The 21,686-nt window shown below is 38.7% G+C and overlaps 1 protein-coding gene across 1 annotated transcript; it reads left to right on the forward strand.

Moving 5' to 3' along the window:
• Positions 1–5,666: 5,666 nt before the first annotated feature.
• LOC129769064 (malonate--CoA ligase ACSF3, mitochondrial) lies at positions 5,667–20,850 on the forward strand. Its single transcript, XM_055771077.1, has 3 exons — positions 5,667–6,407; positions 18,876–18,968; positions 19,031–20,850. Exons 1-3 carry the CDS (start codon positions 6,032–6,034, stop codon positions 20,521–20,523), a joined length of 1,962 nt encoding a protein of 653 aa, XP_055627052.1. The 5' UTR covers positions 5,667–6,031; the 3' UTR covers positions 20,524–20,850.
• The last annotated feature ends 836 nt before the right edge of the window (positions 20,851–21,686 follow it).

Consider the following 21,686-nt stretch of genomic DNA (forward strand, 5'->3'; position numbering starts at 1 on the left):
CTCGAGAGATCGGCCGAGGAATGAACCAGTGACACAAAAAGGTCGTGGAAATTGAGCCACGTGTCAATATTTCCACTAAACGTAGGCAGTCTGACGTCTGGCAGGCGGATGTGTGACGACTGTGCAGGAAGGTGGCGAGAATGACTAGCCAGAGACGCGATCGACGTAGTAGGCTGCTTGTTCATGGCCAAAAGAAACCCCTTTGCCTTATAGAAAAGCGACTCGAACGCCATCCGCTCCTTCAAGAGTTCATCCAGAGCATCATCGTCCAGCATTTCCAGGTCACTTTGGACGCTATCCAGGTCGGTCCACAGCTTCTGAAGGTGCTCCAGACGAACCGGAACTTCGAGGGAGTCCCTTTCCTCCTGATACTCTTCGACGCAGATCTTGATCTGGATGAGGGATGATTTCAAGCTCTTGTAGCGCGACTTGAGTCCTTTGATGCGTCGTTCGGCGGACATGATTGCAGAGTAAGGATCAGATCTGCAAAACGCAAGACCGCGTAGCTCTCACGGGATAATGAATGTTATTGGAAACACAATTACCTTGTGTAAGGCAATAATGTGCCTTGTATGAGTGATTCAATAGCAGGAACTATAATCGCTACCCGCAGCGAGCTCGTGGATGTTCTCGAACGTTCCAGATGAATTGAACAATGGCGGATCGTAGATCGTAGCACGTGGGTACCAGATGAGCGGAGTTTCGACGCTTATCCGGTTCGAAGGACCTGATGTCGGTAGATCATCAAAGCAGCAGACGAGCCGTTGTCCGTTCGAGCGAAACGGTTCCGAAAAATCATTTACAGCCGGTAGCAGATTACAGCAGGTAGATATATTTCGCTTATTTCCCTTTCTCACTTTCTTTCAGGTCCAATGTTCTTATTATTTCCGGTAAGTATTCGCACTAATTATACTTCGCTTTATTTAGTCTAACTTAACACTTAACAATTTAATATAACTTCGATATTAGTCGCACAAATTAATTTTCCCATTGAGGTTAACTTGTTCACGAGGTGTTGACAGCAGGTGTCTTCGGCTGGAAAGAGGTTCACAGCAGGCGTCGTTGAGTAAAAAAGAGAGAGAGCTTAGCACGACGTCCTCCTTTTATACCCGTCGTGACGTCATTCGTTCGATATGCGGAAATGATTAAACGTCAACCAAACGCGAGACAAACGCATAATAATAACAAACGCATGTCTGACGAACGAGGGGTTTTTCGTTGTTGTATATTTTTTCAGTCTGTTCTTCGAACCTGTCGGTACATGGTTTGGTTACCTTGGATATTTCAGATGATTTTTTTCCATGTTCTGTGTTTGATATTGTTTACTACTGTTTAAAATTGAAGAGTGGCAAACAAAATAGTGTTTGTACGAATATCAAATCAAACCTTATCTGTCAAAAAATATCAAATATTTGACCTCCGGGCAAACAGTGTACGGCCACCTTGAGATTCACATACACCATCCACACCATCCACGTTGACTCAATTAAGTGCGATTCACATACAACATCCACGTTACGTTCACGTTCCGTCACGTCACGTTACGTCATTTATTCTACCATGCAATTATTATGAAAACATTCACATACACCGGCAACGTAACGACCCGTCAGCATACGTTCAACAAAAACGACCGGCAGGATTTGTAGAAAAGAATAATTGACGGAGAGGAACGGTTCCTTGGGTTTTTATCTGGGCTTTGTGTCTCGGCTTTTGTTTTGATTTTGGTTGTACAGTAATTTACATCTAAATCAACATTAAGCTAATTGGACAGACCTGTGATGCAACACGTTTAATTGGGCATTTTTACCTCTAATTGGACATTTTTGTAAACATTTAGTTCGGGGCCCAAAATATGACCCTACTTTGAAAATCGCCACCAGTCGCGAATGTCCAATTACAGGTCAAAATCGCCTCCAATGCGACACTAAATGGTGCCTCGGCATGTCGCATTATAAGTAACATACTGTACTTTTTATGCCAACATATCTTTTAGTTCCAAATTTCGGAGTGAAAATCATTCGCGACTAGCTGAGAGAAATAGTCTATATATTATTATTGTTGAATAAGGGGCGGACTACGGGGTTCAAGCATTTTAATTCAATGATTTTCATATAATATTTAAAATTTAGGACTTATTCTAGGCATGCTGATACGAAAGAGGGCACTGCAATTTAAAATTGTTGTAGGTGGCGACACCATAAATAACATTAAATTAATCAAAATTTGACATATGAAGTGACGGGCTGGTGGAAGCAGTGACTGTATGTGTGAATTAGTGGAGACGTTGACGGAACGTAGACGTTCTTCTCCGTAACGTTCTATGTGAATCGCACATTATTCTTCTATGAAATTCATATTTTGGGCCCCGAACTAAATGTTTACAAAAATGTCCAATTAGAGGTAAAAATGCCCAATTAAACGTGTTGCATCACAGGTCTGTCCAATTAGCTTAATGTTGATTTAGATGTAAATTACTGTACAACCAAAATCAAAACAAAAGCCAGACACAAAGCCCAGATAAAAATCCAAGGAACCGTTCCTCTCCGTCAATTATTCTTTTCTACAAATCCTGCCGGTCGTTTTTGTTGAACGTATGCTGACGGGTCGTTACGTTGCCGGTGTATGTGAATGTTTTCATAATAATTGCATGGTAGAATAAATGACGTAACGTGACGTGACGGAACGTGAACGTAACGTGGATGTTGTATGTGAATCGCACTTAATTGAGTCAACGTGGATGGTGTGGATGGTGTATGTGAATCTCAAGGTGGCCGTACACTGTTTGCCCGGAGGTCAAATATTTGATATTTTTTGACAGATAAGGTTTGATTTGATATTCGTACAAACACTATTTTGTTTGCCACTCTTCAATTTTAAACAGTAGTAAACAATATCAAACACAGAACATGGAAAAAAATCATCTGAAATATCCAAGGTAACCTAACCATGTACCGACAGGTTCGAAGAACAGACTGAAAAAATATACAACAACGAAAAACCCCTCGTTCGTCAGACATGCGTTTGTTATTATTATGCGTTTGTCTCGCGTTTGGTTGACGTTTAATCATTTCCGCATATCGAACGAATGACGTCACGACGGGTATAAAAGGAGGACGTCGTGCTAAGCTCTCTCTCTTTTTTTACTCAACGACGCCTGCTGTGAACCTCTTTCCAGCCGAAGACATCTGCTGTCAACACCTCGTGAACAAGTTAACCTCAATGGGAAAATTAATTTGTGCGACTAATATCGAAGTTATATTAAATTGTTAAGTGTTAAGTTAGACTAAATAAAGCGAAGTTAAATTAGTGCGAATACTTACCGGAAATAATAAGAACATTGGACCTGAAAGAAAGTGAGAGAGGGAAATAAGCGAAATATATCTACCTGCTGTAATCTGCTACCGGCTGTAAATGATTTTTCGGAACCGTTTCGCTCGAACGGACAACGGCTCGTCTGCTGCTTTGATGATCTACCGACATCAGGTCCTTCGAACCGGATAAGCGTCGAAACTCCGCTCATCTGGTACCCACGTGCTACGATCTACGATCCGCCATTGTTCAATTCATCTGGAACGTTCGAGAACATCCACGAGCTCGCTGCGGGTAGCGATTATAGTTCCTGCTATTGAATCACTCATACAAGGCACATTATTGCCTTACACAAGGTAATTGTGTTTCCAATAACATTCATTATCCCGTGAGAGCTACGCGGTCTTGCGTTTTGCAGATTTGATCCTTACTCTGCAATCATGTCCGCCGAACGACGCATCAAAGGACTCAAGTCGCAGTGTATGAGCACCCTCACTTAGGGTGCTCATACACTGTTTGACCAAAGCCAAATATTTGACTCTTTTTGACAGATAAAATTTGGTCAACGTGTACTGATCAAATATTTTCTACACAAAACACGACAAGCAAATATTCAATTATTGGATGCCTAAAATATTTTTTCAGTCTGTTCTTCGAACCTGTCGGTACATGGTTAGGTTACCTTGAATATTTCAGTTGATTTTTTTTTCCATGTTCGGTGTTTGATATTGTTTACTACTGTTGAAAATTGAAGAGTGGCAAACAAAATAGTGTTTGTACAAATCAAACCTTATCTGTCAAAAAATATCAAATATTTGACCTCCGGGCAAACAGTGTACGGCCACCTTTAAACATCACGAAAATAACTACACTGAGAGAAATAATTAGTAAATATAACGAATTTCTTGGTAAATACTACCAATCTATAGTCATTTTCGACCGTACTAATAAACACATATGTCAAGCAGAACCATGATTCGGAAGCCCAATATCGGCTACATTTTCTCGCCGAAAATGCACGTATCAGAATTATATCCTTATTATACCTCCGTATTGCCTTATGGGAACAATGAAAATTGTTAATACGCGCTTCTCTCACCAGTTTTCAGATATGACAATATCCAAGCTTACTAATGTTATCGAATAAAATATACTAATCTCTGGTAGGGATGCGGGTTTGTTGACAATATGTACAAAAAATTTGTACATTCTACTAATTTTGCATTACCAAATGTATTTGGTAGTTTTCGACCGAGGATTTTTCTAAGTGTAGATATCGATAAAGCGTATTTACCAGCCGGGTGCTATGATTGATACTAGGATCGCAAAATCTCAAGCAGAACTGTCAGTGGGATACCCAATTCATATGAAAACAAGGGGAAAATGTCAGTGGGATACCCGATATGATGGCTCCTGTCAGTTCAATGGGGGTTCTCTAAAGACGTCACCCGGCTGGTATTTACAGTGTATACGAACGGAAAAAAATCATACCACCACCCACGGCTTACAGAGACAAGGCTAGCTACTCAGGATCAGTCATTTTTTAGTGACGTCATCTGAGTCGTTGAAGTAAACAATGTGTTCTTATTTTTTATTTTTCGTGCTTTGTAAGTTTGTGCGTCGATAATATAGTTGATTATATTTAACACCATGAATAATTTGATAAAACATTTATCCACAAAGAACATAATTCTCGGTTTTTCGGAAAGCGAAAGAATGTCTTTTTTGGCCCGATAATATCATTTTCATAATTTATACACCCGCTCACAGCGCATTGAACCATTTTCGATTTTTCATTTCAGGAACATTTACGCGTAAGTCGGAAAACAAAATACAACTGGCGACTGTTTACACTGACGACTCGGATGACGTCATCAAAAAAAATGTTTACTCGCTAAAGAACTAGCCTTGTCTCTGTAAGCCGTGACCACAACCATTCCTTCAACTTTTCACCAAGGCGCCTAGAAGTATATCCTAAGGTGAGGCCGTTTCGCCACTAAGTTGGGTAGGGGAGCGGTATATGAAAACAGTACGGAAGAGAGCAGAAGAGGAATTATTTGCTTGAAGCGTGAAAGAGACAGACTGATCACGAGCGAGCTTGGGCACAAGCGTATTGTGTTTTGTTTACAAACAAAACACAGTAGACTTCCAATATGGCTGAAGAGTGATTTTAGCAAGTTGGCCCACCTTAGGATATACTTCTACGCGCCTTGGGCTGAAGAGTGGTTTTAGCAAGTTGGCCCACCTTAGGATATACTTCTAGGCGCCTTGCTTTTCACGTCTCACAATGTGAGAGAAAGAGCTAACTATATTGCACCTCACGTGGAATAAGATGCAATCCCTCATTTGCGTGTTTTGTTCATCTCGTATTTAACCGGTATGTCAGTAGGCAGAAATTTCGCTACTCTTTATCCCAGTTTCGCCATCAGCGTTTGAACATGCTTTTTATGTTGCCTGAAAAAGACTGATAAAAATAGCAAGCCAGAAGTTAACATCGCTCGATAAAATTTCGCTACATTCAGGGAAAAGGTGTTGATTCCAGAAAAAAAAGTTCGTTAAACAAGTGAAACATCCGGCTACGTCGGAGAAAACTGATATACGGCTATCTGCGATCCGAATGAAAATAAAAAAGTGATTGAAAAAAATTCAATTCATTTATTATCTGCGGCCCCTCCTTTGCCAAACATTTACAAACGCAATCAAGTGCTTCTAAACTAGGATGTCTCGATTTTTGCTGGCAAAAAGATGTGGAGATGTACTGAGTGCATTTGGCGGAGGTTCTATTTTCACTAGAAGGCATCCGATTACACAATATACCCGAGCGCTTTCGACTCAGGCTGGAAAAATACAACGTCCCACGGGCGGAATAGACCAGTGTCTGCCAGCAGATCCGGAAGCAGTACATGCTGACCTTCACCAACGATTGGCGAAACTATTCGACGAAGAAAACAAACGAAACCTGATCGTGCCATCATTCAAGCGAGCACTTCTTCACGGAGAAAAGTCCGCTTTAAGAGATCAAACCGGCGATTACAGTTTCATCCAGATATATGAAGCAGTGAAACGTTTAGCTTTGCAGATTTCCAATTCTTGCGGTAAGTCGATGACATCGAACGGTTATTCATTTTTTAGGAAGTAACAGGAATGATGAAAAAACAACATTGTATAACCTTCACCCCTGTCTGCTCAAGGCGCGACGTAGATTTGTGTATAATCACTCGCAGAATCGATCTGCGGAGGTGTTTTATTTTTCAAATGATGGAGCTTTTCTATTTATTTTTTGTAACTGCATCCCCAGGCATGTCATCCAGATAACGTGGAGAAGACAAAATTACTATCTGTTGTGATCTGTCACCTGGCGCCTCGCGATCGTAGTACTCGGTTTTATTTACATTTTTTTTTGCACAACATCCAATGTTGAACCGCGTGACCAAATTCACTATAAATAACTTTGTTTACGGCGCTTTTCCACCGCTATCGGAGGAAGATGTGGTGTTTTGCCTGTTTTTAAGAAACAAATTTAGCTTAAATTGTTACTTCTATTATTTTTGAGTGCCACTTGACACATGCAAATGATATGGAAGATATTCGGATTGATTAAAATAAAAATCTGAAGCGATTTGTTGCATTATTTAAGAAACAGTTAAAATGAATAAGGAATAGAAAATCGAGTTTGCGGTTTCTATGAACATGTACACGTAGTGCTTGTATTTGGTACCATGATATTCTTGAATACGAACCGACTATATTTTCGAACACTTAACTTGTCTTTAAGCATTGCTTCCTTCATGCGGCTATCGTTGCAGGAGAATTTCGTATTCACGACGAAGTACGTACTTAAATTCTAAAATACTGTATCGAGATTCCGATGCTAAATACGACTTATTTTTTTATTCCGATGCTTAATATTAATTTTATTTCCGAATGGAACGTGTATCAGTTGGGCTGACGTCGGATATCAAAACCGTTAAATGATGATGGTGATGATGATGGTCCCGCCTCCTTCCACTACAGAGGTTTGAGCAAGACGAGTTATATAAAAGATAATTAATTTTCGCAGCATTGAAACCAGTTTAGCAAAAGAAAAGGTGATTTTATTTACAGATATAAATTCATATATAGTATTGTAATGTCAAAAACAACCCAAGCCGATACCCAGTCGTGAGCGCCACAGAGCCGATACGGTCCCGATTGTTGCAGCCTATTGGTCCACCAAAGCACAAGTCCAACCGCCAGCCTTGTTTTGGATTGACAATGAATATCCTCATCCAGAGAAGTCGAGTAATTTTCATTCACGAAAAATTCCTAGACCGGCTCTGTAAAAAAAATTTTACTTTATATATTTTATATCTGTGAAACGCTAGCGGCGCTCAAACTTTTGTAGAAACAAAAACAAAAAATAAAAATAGTCCATCATCACCAAGATCATGATAGACATAATAGAGACGAATACAAATTGAAAAAAAATATATAACATAAAACAAGAATTGTTCAAAATTGTATAAACAATATAATCCGTTTAAAATAAACTTCGTCAGGTTGAAAATATTAAAAACAAAACAAAAATCAAGAAAACTGTTTACATTAAGATATCCGCTCGTATAAAACGTTGTCAGTCAAAAATATTTGTCAATAAAAAAACTTTCGGCTGTTTGGAAAACACAGCCTTAACGTATGAAATACAGTTTCTCTTACATTTCGCTAGTGTTGTTGCACGTTTAATATGTGTTGGCATCGAGTTGAAAACATTTACTCCTTTAAAATATAGAGAATTTTGCGAAGCACATGTTAAGAAAAGTGGTGTTCTCATTTCATTCGCGTTTCTAGTATTATATCTATGAAAGTCACTTCCTCTTTCAACTCGATCACACAAATATCAAGGCAGCAAACCGTTAACTACTTCAAAAATGAACACCATAGTAGGAGGCGATCTGGCGTAGTGATAACATCCATGCCTCTCACGCTGAAGGTCACGAGTTCAATTCTCATTCCCGACATTCTTCCAAAAATGGAAGTACAAGTGACGAGCCAGCCAAATGAGTTGAAAATCACTATAATACAGATAAAAAAAAAATGAACACCATAGTTAAATAAACAATTCTTTACTTCACAGATAACCATTGCAAAGCGTCCAGCATCAAATATGAGGAAGTGAACCTGTTGCATTGTGAAATCAAACGCATTACAGTAGAACCTAGATTAACCGCGAAAGCGAGTTCATTTGTCAGTCTGTCTTCCCAGAATGATTAATGATTTCTGTATTGATAATACATAGTTTTCATGCATAAATATCTTTTTTTTGTGTTTGCGCCATATTTTTAGCCTTTTATTGTGTTATCCGCGATTTTCGTAATCCGCGGAGAGCTAGCCCGACTATTCCGCGGATAATCGGGGTTCTACTGTATTTTATTCTGCAAGCGCTGTAATCTCGATATTTGTGTTTCATTGGCCAAAAATAAAATGGAAGAGCAGAAGTCCAGATGAGGAGAGATGATTGATTTGTATTGCTGTATTTTACTGCAAATAGTTAAATCGTTTCTTAGTCGACACGAGATTCCATTCTTCTTGGCAATTTCCTTGATGATATTGTCAATGTACGTATTGAACTTAAGTTTAACATCAATAATCACGCCAAGATATTTAATCTGCCGAATGCGATCAATTGTCTCATCATCAATTACAATAGAGACGATTTCATTTATTCGATTTCGCGTGATTATCATATATTTAGTTTTGCTTATGTTCAATTTTAATTGCTTATACTTCAATCATCTACTCAAAGAACGCAAATCTCCATTCCAGTGTAAAACGGCCTCATATACATTCTTAGAAATTGGCGTCGGATATGAAAACCGTTCTATAATGTCTCTCACTTTAAAGGATCTGAGCACAGATTTGAGCCTTTACCAAATCCGTATGCGTATTTTATACATATATTTCGCGTATTATCATGTACCGCGTATTTTATACATACATTTCTTTGTTTTTTGAATATTCAAAAATGTTTGGTTCATCCCCTTAAGTCATAAAATACCTTTCTCATAAAAAAAACGAGTTCCTTCAAGAGATGATAGAGGATCATATTTAAATATATACCTATTCTGTTGCGTCCATTTGAAAGATGAAAAGATTTTATACAGGATTCAGCTGTGAAACATTCAAATTACAGAATTTAAGTAACATTTTGAAAGTGCAAAACTCAAAAGCAGTCTTCAGGAAACATACGCTGTGCTGCGCTCGAGTTCAATTTTCATCAGCGCGTGCTCAAAACAAACACGCATTCTCTCTTGGCATGAAGTGCACCGAACTCAGAAACAAGTGAGCCCAAATTCAGCACGGCGCAGAATTCAGATACTAATCCGCTTCTCACTTGTGTGACGCCCGCCTCATTCTATACCCACAAACCGCATCAAAAGAGAAAGCAAAGCAGACAAATCAGATTCAAGCTCGGTTTAAAATTGGGTATATAAGCCGGTGTAAGGATACGGTACAGTGAGGATGTTCGAACTTTACGGTGATGATCGAACGGTGTTGACAACAAAACATTGCAACTTTGTTTCGGTGCGCGTTGATTCGTCCGGGCGCCGGTGTGCTCAAGGAGTGAGAGTTCAACTGGGTGCAAAACCGAGAGTTGCACATCAGCACCGCGTTGCGTTCCGAAGATTTAATGTGTTTTTAGATTTTAATGTGTTATTATTATTTTGTTTAAAAAAAAAATTAATAAACATGAATCTTTCTATCAACCAAATTAAAGTTCTTTAACCGCTCTACAATACGTTCTTTGACACCCAATTTATATCTTTTTTTAATTTCGCTGCATTATCATTTTAACCAATTCCTGGTGAATTTAATCCAAAATAATCTATAATCTACCAAAATCACGATTTCACCTTCACTGCATTCATAACATCCGATTAATTTTCACGTGAACGTTGAAATATTTCGTTTTCGATTGAAATAAGTCATATTTGAAATATATAAAAAATATTTTCTTAACTATATATAATCGAGTCCGACCTGTATATCGGTTTAATAGAACTTTAGATATATGCTATATGCTATCGACTTGGGTATTAAATAGAAGCTAAAAATTTAGGCTACCATAATAAAGTAAGAAACTTTGCTATCTCACGTCACTCGCGCGCAGAATAAAGGGGATAGTGTATATCAGTTTGGAAAAAAGTAGTTACGAGAAAGACGCGTTGAAAGTTTTCAGTGAAGAACATCGTAGATTAGACATCGTGTCATTGAAATAGAAGTCGGTTAATAATAGAGATTTCGAAAAGTCTTGTTTTGAATATCTAAACTTCAGAAATATGAAAAAAAAACTCGTTTTTTTCGAAATAATTTGCCAAGCCCGAGATGCTCTGAACTTCATTGGGATTTTCAAGCTTCCTGAACGATTTACGCAAGGCACATTAGTAGAAGTGATCGCTCCATACAGAGCTGATTGTGTTTACCCTATCGCACTTGAAGATGCCGAGAAATGTTTGAATGACGGTGGGTTCGGATGAAAGATATGAACCCGGAACTCATTACAGCTTATTTCGTAGTGTTGTATTGTGTTGCGTGCGGGTTGTGTGGTGTACTCAGATTACATTCTTCACGGTGGAGAAGTTTCACCCAAACAGTAAAGAAAGATATTCAGGATAATATGGAAATTACAAATAAATTGCGTTCGATAATTATACAGATGTGAAATGATAAAAAAAATTTAAATAAATTTTTTTTTCTGAGATTGAACAGTTTGAACAGGCGTACGAGATACAAGCGCCACTGTACCTATATATTAAAAGAAAAAATTGAAAAAAAAGCTCGAGGGGTTGTATCGGAGACAGGACCGCTTAGGACGTAGGACTACTTAATTTATTTTTTTTTTGATTTGTTGCTTTATCATTTCCGATATTATTTGCGAATACGTCGAAATTTCATAAATAACTCTTTAGTAAAAAATTCCGTGGGCCCTGAAAATGTTTAATGGCTTGCGTGGTTTTGTAGAACCATTTCGAGAAGCAACGTTTCTTTCTTGCCTTTGCGAGAGACCATTTATCGCAATTTGTTTCTTTTTATCAATGCACGTATTGCACTGAGTATTTAACGAGATGCGTCTTCCGTGCATCGTCTTTCAATTATTCTCTTTTCGCTATCCCCCTTCGTTGTTTCTATTCTAGCGGTTTCATAAGTTGGAAATGGGAATGCCTTCAATTTTCATCAATTTAAACCATCTACAAACTAATGTATAGCATATCAAACAAATTTTCCGATTCGATTGGTATGCATATAGTTGAAATGCGTTCGCAGCGAAAATAGTTATTAACGTTAACTTTATTTCATAAGAACGTGACCTGTTTTCTGATTTGGTACCCTTAATGTAAGACGTAGTCCTACGTCAAAATTACAAAAAACTAATACAACTGAAAGTAGTTCTGCATTCAATGAATATGTAACGAAGGTAGGTAGAGGTAGAATAACTTGGTAAGGTGAACATGGTGTTCGGCCTTATTTCTCCCTTACACGTTAATACGTGAAATCTCATTCATGGTTCTTTGAGGAATCTCTAGAACTGTCACAAACCCGAACAGCGTTCTCTTGAATCTGAAGAGGCCACAGTTGACTAGTTGTGCACCTACACGGTGACTTTTATTCAAAATTACAAATTGGGGGTTAATAAGTGCTCGAATATTGTCTTCTTTATGCAAGCATTTTAATGGGTTGGCTGAACTAGCTCGTGTTTCATCGTATTTTAAGCATTTCTGGGTCTCATACTAATTTTGGACATTTCTTAAATATAATATCTCTATCTCTACAGTCTAGTTTTCGGGAACAAATTTTTTTTTTTAAATTAAATTTCTTCTAGCGATACAGTAATGAAATTATTCGTTCTGTGTGATGGGCAAATCGGTCAATTATGTTTTCCAAAAAAAATTACTCTAAAGTTGAAGCTCAAAAAGCATTTTATTTTCAATAGCCATAAGTATAAGCTTTTCGAGTCGCTCTCCTGTCATCGTTGATCTTAAGTAGGTCTTCATTAAACGAAGAACAAAAAAAACTTAGTTCGACCGATACTGTGGTTGATGGAAGCGTTAGTATTAGCTTTGCGAGTAAAATAATTTCCTAAAAATATCGTCAAGATTGCTACCGAACAGTGTTTATATAATCTCCGATATTTTCTTCTCGGCAAATTCTGACTTCGTATAAAACACTCGCAGTTCATTTCCTAATTTCACTTAGAGGCGAATGAACTGAAAAGTTTAAAGCCTCTTTAATCCAACATCATCATCATCCTGATTTCACTTTGTCAAAATTAAAGAATCGACAACAAAGATCATCTATATCAGCTGTTTGGGAAACTCCGTGCTGAACAAATCAAATTTCAAATATAATGCTTTACTTTTTAGAATAAGGAAACCGCATTTTCAGCTCGTCGAGAATGCGGTCGATAATTGACATGTAAATTTTAGCATATTGTTCAATTTGATCTCCGCTACTGCTGCAACCTGTCGCATCCAAGCATGTTTCCCAAATAGCATTGAATTTTCGTTCGTCTTTCAACGCTTTTATACTCGCACATGTGTTCCTGATACTCTTATCTTTAGTGTTTAGTACAGAATGTCAGCAAATGAGAAATTTGAGCGATTGAAGAAAATTGTATCAATTGTATTGGGAAATCGTATTACCATCCCACTTGGTGTCTCCTAGATACATTTCTGCCAGACAAGTAGAAATTTGTTTTTATATATTTCAACTATGTTGATCATCCTACAACTATAGGCCCGCTTGACTTTGCACACGTTCGGGGATTTCTACTGCATGCATTTCTTCAACTCGCAATCGCGCTTTGGGCTATGGATGAAGAATGATGCCAACGAAGAGATGGAAGCAAAATATTTCCTTGTTTTTGAATTTTTCGTGCAAGGGTGCAGCAAAACAATCTTGAGAACATGCGCCTTACAATGAATATAACCAACGTTTGGAAACGACTCCTTTGCGATCATCGGGATTCCTCCTTTATCTTCTGACATCACTCGAGCAAGTGATACGCCAAATTGTTGCAGTAAACGGAGGGTGCTCATACACTATTTGACCGAAGCCAAATATTTGACTCTCTTTGACAGATAAAATTTGACCAACGTATACTGATCAAATATATTCGACACAAAACACGACAAGAAAATATTCAGTTATTGGATGCCCTAAAATATTTTTCAGTCTATTCATCAAAATTGTCGGTACGTGGTTGGGTTACCTTAAATATTACAGTCAAAAATTTTCCATGTTCGATGTTTTACATTGTCTACCACTGTTGATAATTGAAGGAGTGGCAAACAAAATAGTGTTTATACAAATTTCAAACCAAACTTTATCTGTCAAAAAGTGTTAAATATTTGACCTCCGGACAAACACCCGTGCACCCGTGGCCGAGTGGTTAGCGTCTCACATTATCATGCCGGGTGTTCGGGCTCGATTCCCGTTCTGGCCGGGGGATTTTCCGTCAAAAGAAATTTCCTTCGACTTGTACTGTGGTCACGCGTATTCTAGAGCTTGCCCCTCGGAATACATTCAAGCGTGTTATTTGGCTTAAGAAATCTCAACTAAGTATTAATTAATGACGCCAGTTATTGCATATGTTGAGACGGCAAAAGTTCCACAGGGAACGTTAACGACATTTAAGAAAAGACAAACAGTGTACGACCACCTTAACGATATGGTTGCTAAAGCTGTACCGGACTTCTCACTACTGGGGGTCTCCGTGGCCACATTGGTTGCGCGTTCGCTTAGTAAGCGATCGATCGTGAGTTCAAAACTCAGGGCCCTCATTGACCATCTTTGTGTTGTTACAAAATAACTACGTCCACGCAACAATCATAAGCGATGGAGATCGATCCACGGTCGAAATAAGATCGATTCATCCATACAACTGCTCTGCCTCTGCAAGACAAATCGGGCTGCTGCTCTATAAATAACTCAACAATGACCAATCAACTGTCTCCGCTGTCCGGTCTGGATAATGGAAGAATAGAAGGAAAAACTCCTACGCCTAAATGGCTACTGTGTAAATGTGTACCATATGCAATGATATAGAAGGGAATACTCTAACGATGAAAATGGCAACTGTGTAATGTGCTAATTATAGATGTGATAAACATGTGACATGTACACGATTAAAACTCGGCTCTGTTACAGCTAAAATGCTAATGAGCCTAAAATAAACAATAGGGATATATTCTCACTACTAACATCTCTCAATGACAAAAATCTTCCGACGGGAATACTTTGTATAAAATTTTAAAAAAAGTTCAATTCATGACGAATGTTAAAGGGTCATCCGTTTTTTATATTTTATATTATATTCATATTTTATCATTTTATCTTATATTTTATCATTACTACTCCCGTCGTTCGAGCAATATCGTAGTGTTGTAGCCAACTGAGATTTTAAAGGAATACCAATGATTTCGTCGATCATAACTGCAACGAAATCAGCTTGTTTCACTTCCCACGCGGTCTGTTCTAGCATGGTGGATCCAACAATTTCCACCAACTCATTTTGAATTGTTGCCGATGTTCCAGAAAATACTTCCGTGGCATTTATGAAGCCAGAAAACGATATATCTTTCATAGCCAGAAAATTACACAGTAGAGATAGGCGAGCGCTTATGAGCCGCTCATTTGAGTCGGTTCGCCAGAACGAGCGTACGATCCACGGTTCTTCACAAATGAACCGCGGTTCAAAAAAGAGCCGCTTTTCGAAAGAGTCTCGGCTCATAAAAAGCCGCGGTTCAAAAAAGAGCCGCTTTTTAAAAGCGTCTCGGCTCAAAAAAGTGTCGCGGTTCAAAAGAGTCTCGGCTCGGAAAAGATCCGCGGTTCAAAAAAGAGCCACTCAAATGAGCCGGTTCGTTTCAATGAACGAGCGGCTTTAAGCCGCTCACTGAAATGAACCGTTTTGCACACCTCTAATATATTGCGTTTACGATTGAACAGCGCTGCCAACTCGCACTAGAATTCCTCATTCCCACTCAGATATCGATCACAAATTATAAACGCTTTTGCTCCCATATTCAGCTTGAGGTGGAATCGAACCATGCAACAGTAAATCTCGACGTTTCTTGCAATTCTAAGACATTTGGCATCAAAAAACTTTTTTTGAAAACCCCGATTTCCTCCCTTGGGTGATTTTTCGATTTGCAGATAACTAAAATTTTGAGATCTGCGACAATAATAAATGAAGCCCGTGTGAACCAATATTTTGCAGAGGGTATTTTATCATGAGAATCAACATTTCGTAGGGAGTCCCGTTTGAAAAATCGATATGACGATTTTCATCGGCATCCAAAACCATACGTTTTGTCTCGTATTCCGTATTCCCAGAGTGTCGATTTTTGACCAAAAAAATATTTTCAAGATGACACTAGATCTCGACGTTTCATGCAATTTGAAGACATTCGGCATCAAATTTTTTTTTCGAAACCCCCGATATTTTCTATCAATTGATGCAAACATCTTTTCGATCTATCAAGAAATGTTCGAGTTATAAGCATTCGAAATACGGGTAGGGTTAGCACACAAATCGGTAGAACAAATGTATGGTAAAAAGGTAATTCATCCAGTTTTCATGAATTTAAACCGTTTAGAGATTAGCGAATTGTAATGTACAGCATATCAAACAAATCATAGGAAATTTCCGATTCGATTGGTATGCAAATCATGAGAATTCGTTCACAGTGAGAAAAGTTAACTTTATTTCATAAAAACGTGACCTGTCTTCTGATTTGACACCCTTCCTGAAAGACGTAGTTCTACGTCAAAAGACAAATGGATGGCTACCACATAGAAAGCGATATCTGATTTAATTTCAAGAAACTACACATAATTTGTTGAAACTTGTATTCGAAAACCAAGATCGCTTTTGAAATGTATGGTTTTGTTATCGATCGTTTTAGTTTGCTTCGGGGTGTTTAACGAACGATTATTTTTAATTATTTCCTTCCTCGTACAAAAGTAATCTATCTTCAGAGTATAGAAATATGATGCTATAATAAACTGACCAGACGTCCCGCATTTCAACAAAGTGCCCGCGTTAAATTACGTCCTGCGAAACGTCCCGCATTTGACAAAAAAAAGCGGAGATGTCCCGCGATGTCAATTTGACCCTCAAACAAACTTTTGTTTGGCAAATTGTTCAAGAGTTCAAGATGGAATTCGGCATGTTCTTTAACCTTATTGGAGGAAATCGTCCGGTTGAGGTTCGTCCAATTTTTTTTATCAGTCGCAGTTGGGGGATGTTGGGAAGGTTGGCGATCTTCACTACAATGTTTATCTCTAACCGTAATGCCTAATATTTTGGCATAATAGGCTGCTACCAGGTTTGGTGAAAGATCACATCACCTTTGCGTGATACTTCTTGAAGACCGCAACCTCCGACAGACATTTCGTACTGTATATATCCCCGTTCACATTAAGACTCGAAAGAAGAGCGGCTTGGATATTACTTTCTCGTTTGCCAGAGAAGAACCTTCTTCGAGAACTTGGAAGATATAGTTGGCGTCATCGCTTACCTCCTTGGCGGGGAATGTAGAGTACCCGGTCCTCTGCCGTTCGTTCAATTCTAACGTCAAGTACGTCTCGTCTTTCATTATTAGCACCACATAGCGCTTCTTCGGAAAGAAGTTTTTCGCCGGCACCTCCTGCTACTCCTTCTGGATGATTGCCTGTTGCTCAGACACGGCCGGCCTCATCTGACACTTCCACAAAAAATATCCATTTTGGTCAGATTCTTCGATCTCCTGTCTAAAATAACGGCATAACCGATCTGTAAATACCAGATCGGCTATATCGGGCGGACACGAAGTGCCTCAGGATGTCCAGCTACTTCGCTGTGAGATGGAGCTGGCAGTATTAATAGTCAAGTTGCTTGACTGTGCTGCTGCTGAGAATCAACAGCGTTGAATAATTTTTGTTGAAGGGTTAATAAACGTAAGATTTGAGCAGTGTTCCATTGAATTATCCTTTGAAGTTTTTTTTCCATCGCCATCCGAAATTAATTCATTTCTTTAATATATACGTTAACACTAAAATCGTTGAAAATTGGATTGAACTTTTCAACCATTCCATTTGGCAATTTGAAGAAAATTATTGTAGAACTAGAATCATCAGGCTTAAATGCTCTGACTGAGTGAGTTTTTTCAGTTGTAAACAAAGTCTGAACCACCGAAAATTCACAAATTAGTGCCGATTCCTTGAAAGAAATAATGCAGATCAGATTCCATTACAAAGACACATGTTGAGAATTTCACGAATAAATGAGACTCGCTAAACTATGGCATATGTTCACATAATGTATATTAGGGTGGCAGCGAAAATGATTATGTCAAATTAAAAAAAAAGAATCCAACCGTGTTTGTTTTCCTGACTACATCAATTCCTCTGTATATTTTGATCTGTTCATGAACGAGAAAATCCATGAAATTCCAGATTATCTTCGATCGGGGATCGTTTCAACGATTTTCGGTGCAAAGTATGGGCGTGTCAATTGTGATAATATGTACTTCACTAATGGGTCCTCTATTAATGAGTCCACAGGGTTTTTTTTGCCCACCACTCACCCCATCTCGAAGAAACTCTCGCTTGAGCTTCCTAGAGTTATGAGAGGGTTGACTCATTAGCAAAAATGGGTGCGATTGAAGGCGACATTTATCAGCGTCAAATCGCCTTCGAAGAATTTTATTCTTTAGTCTGTAAAAATACCAGCCCAATGTGCCGGTGAGAGATGTGTTGGCTCGGTTAGACCTTGATTACATGTTCCAAATATATGTTTTCCTTAAAGCTATCGATCTTCGAGTGTGATTGTGAGTGTGAACACACATCTCCTTACATCCCATCCTTTTCCTAATGAAAATGTGTCACCCTTCTAAACTCGAGTCGACCGCGAGTCCCGCCCAAAATTTGTTTTTTGACATCCGGCGATCCTTTTTTTGGTATAGATAAAAGAAGATATAGGAGTGCGTTTCATCACATTAAAACACATTAAAAAAAATTTCGATTTTCTAAATTTCCTTTACTCTCCCCTTAGAAGATTTTCGAGGATGAAACAATCAAAAGCGCTTTGAGGCGCCCCTAAATCATGTCCGATCGAGCTGAAACTTTGCACAGATATTTTTTATGGGCCAATAAACAAAATGTACATGGTCGGTTTTTGAAATTCGAAGATGAATTTTTTTACATACATCCATTGCCACCCTAATGTATATACATAACCTTTTTTTGTGTTGTGTAATTTAATACGTTAACCTTCCGCCGAAAAAGAAACAAGAATTGTATGGATCGTTTGTTTCTCAAAATCTTTCCTCCGACCGCAAGATAACAGAGTTAATCAGGTTACCATACTATTCGCTGTTTTTTTTAAAGCTTTCCATATAATTCATTTTATGCATCGGAGAACCTATTTTTTCGCGTTCGCAGATATAAGATTTCATACAATATCATCTTTCAGACGACCTTTCGCAAATCTAAAAATATATTTGTTCAGGTATTCATCGTTTCTGCAATGTTTCTTTTATTCGCAGGCAGTGCTTCACAGTCGCGAGTAGCGTTCGTCTGCCCCAATAATGTGACCTACCTTATCAGTCAATGGGCGTGTTGGTTCTCTGGACAAATCGGTAAGTATTTGGAGCATACTTTCTGTCGCCGATTTGCTAACAGTGCTGTCGCTACATTCCAGCCGTTCCTTTGAATCCCAAGTACCCCCAGGATCTGCTGGAATACTACATCAAAGACTGCGATGCATCGTTGCTGATTGCAACACCCGAATTTCAAAACATCACTCAACCTTTGGCTACAAAACTTGACAAACGTTTGTTGCTAGTTCACCATGATTTGTTGAAGACTGAAAGTAAACAGACCGAGGAGGAAGTGTCCTATCTTGACCCCAGGCGGGAAAATTTGCTTCAGCTGAATGAAACTCTAGTGGTGGAGGGTTGTCTAAACGGAGAATTTTATCGCGACGCAAATGCGTTGATTTTGTATACATCTGGAACGACTGATAAACCGAAAGGTGTGGTCCTGAGTTATGCTAATCTGGATGCACAGTTTGAAGCATTGTCGCATGCCTGGCAGATGAATGGAACCGATTCGGTGCTCCATACGCTTCCATTGAACCATGTCCATGGAACAATTAATGCATTGAACTTACCGCTCTCGGTGGGCGCGAAATGCGTGATGTTGCCTAAATTTGACAGCAGCAGTGTATGGAGCTATTTATTGAACATCAATATGACCACCAAGGAAAGAGTAAATGTTTTCATGGGTGTTCCCACTATGTACGGCTTGTTAATCAAAGAATACGATAATGTTTTTAGCAAAAATGCTCGAATGTGTGACTACGTGAAGACCCACTGTAAGAACAAAATCAAACTTATGGTGTCTGGTTCGGCACCCCTTCCGGGTACTATTTTCGATAGATGGCAAGAAATCAGTGGTCATAATCTTTTGGAACGATATGGAATGACTGAAATTGGAATGGCGGTTTCGAATCCATTCGTTCAAGATAACACAAGACTCCGTAAGCAGGGTTGCGTTGGGATGCCTCTTCCAGGTGTTAGCTTGAAACTTGTCGACAAGGAAAGCAACAACGAACTGCATTTAAACGGAGTGGCTAATGAAGGGTACTGGGCTAGCTCGCCAGATGCAAGCAGTCAAACATCATCAGATGAAAAGTCAATAGTTGGACAAGTCTATGTGAAGGGAAAATCTGTTTTCCGAGAGTATTGGCAGAAACCGGAGGAGACGAAGTCGGAATTTGAGGACGGTTGGTTCAAAACAGGCGATACCGCAGAATATGCCAAAGGCACCATCAAACTTTTGGGTCGCACTTCAGTGGATATAATAAAATCGGGCGGCTTCAAACTGTCCGCGCTTGAAATTGAAACTGCCTTACACGAGCATTCCGATGTCACCGATGTTGCTGTGGTAGGCCTCCCCGATGAAACGTGGGGAGCTCGAGTGGTAGCTATCCTATGTGTAAAAGATGCCGAAACGTTCAGCATTCCACTTTTGCTCGTCTGGCTCGAGCAGAAGCTGCCAAAGCAAGCTATACCGAAGGAAGTAAAACTTGTCCCAGAAATTTCACGCAACGCAATGGGTAAGGTTAACAAGAAAGAATTAATTCTTCAACTGTTCAGTGAAAAACAACACAACCAGGATGCAGTAAAGTAAGCTAGGGAGGACTTTAATCTTGTTTACTTTATACGTGTTCCACACTCTTAATTTATTAGGTATTCGATACTTATTTTCGTTATTAGTGAGAGAATCGGAATGAGCGATCTGATGAATTCATTCTACTAGTCATTAGTATCTGACTGGACTCCGAACGAAACGATACGCATATATCCAAATCTACGGATTGTATCAATGTGTAAGCTTATGTACTCCTTAATTTTTGCACAGAATAAGACAATTTTGTCAGGTTTACAACATATATCTAGCGAGTAAGTTACAGCTAATAAAATTCGAAGCATTCACTTATCATAGTTTAAAACCTAATAAGTTTTGGTTTTGTTTGGCAAATGTTTGTAACATATTCGAAAGTCAGTATCGGTGATTCGTCCGTGTTTGCATTGTTTTTGTCCTTCTCCCGTCTGGTATTTGTTTAGTCAAAAACTTTTCCTCGGTGCAATTTGTTCAAATCTTCCGTAACACACTCGAAATTAGAGGAACATAGTGCGAAGTCGAAATTACGCCTTCCTTCATTAATCAAGGGCATTTATTTTCAAATCGTTTATTTTTACAGGCTCAGTTACATGAGTTTAAAGGAGCCAAAGTCCTCACTGTATTGTTACAAGTATATATAAACATTTTTCCTTAATTCTAATGTTAGTGATGTAGAAAACCGATTACTCGCGGTCTACTCGAGTTTAGAAGGGTGTCATATTTTCTTCAGGAAAAGGAAGGGATATAAGGATATGTTCACATTCACATTCACACTCACATTCATCACACTCAATTCCTAAGACTATCTTATATCTAATATGTATTTACATTTCACCTTATTCTATTGTTAGTAAGAAGGGATTTGATTTCTCGCGAAGGAAAAGGAAAAGGAGAATATAAGAATAAAAGTAAAATCAGACACGAAGATCGATAACTTTTAGGAAGACATATATTTGGGACATGTAATCGAGGTCTAACCTAGCCAACACATTTCTCACCGGCAAATTGGGCTGCCTTCCTCTAGCCCGAAGAGAGTTTTCTAAATTCGATCTGGCAACAAGATACTCCTCGCACGACCAAACAACGTGTTCGATGTCGTGGTAACCTTGGCCACAAGTACAGATATTGCTATCGACGAGATTAAAACGAAAGAGTAGCGCGTCTAACGA

The sequence above is a fragment of the Toxorhynchites rutilus genome, chromosome 2, assembly GCF_029784135.1.
Source record: "Toxorhynchites rutilus septentrionalis strain SRP chromosome 2, ASM2978413v1, whole genome shotgun sequence".
Lineage (NCBI taxonomy): Eukaryota > Metazoa > Arthropoda > Insecta > Diptera > Culicidae > Toxorhynchites > Toxorhynchites rutilus.

Excerpts from the sequence above, each read along its gene's own strand:
- LOC129769064 (XM_055771077.1), top strand. The coding sequence starts at position 6,032 with ATGTCTCGATTTTTGCTGGCAAAAAGATGTGGAGATGTACTGAGTGCA. Across the intron at positions 6,408-18,875 it reads GCAGATTTCCAATTCTTGCG|GCAGTGCTTCACAGTCGCGA; the intron begins GTAAGTCGATGA and ends TTTTATTCGCAG. Across the intron at positions 18,969-19,030 it reads TTGGTTCTCTGGACAAATCG|CCGTTCCTTTGAATCCCAAG; the intron begins GTAAGTATTTGG and ends GCTACATTCCAG.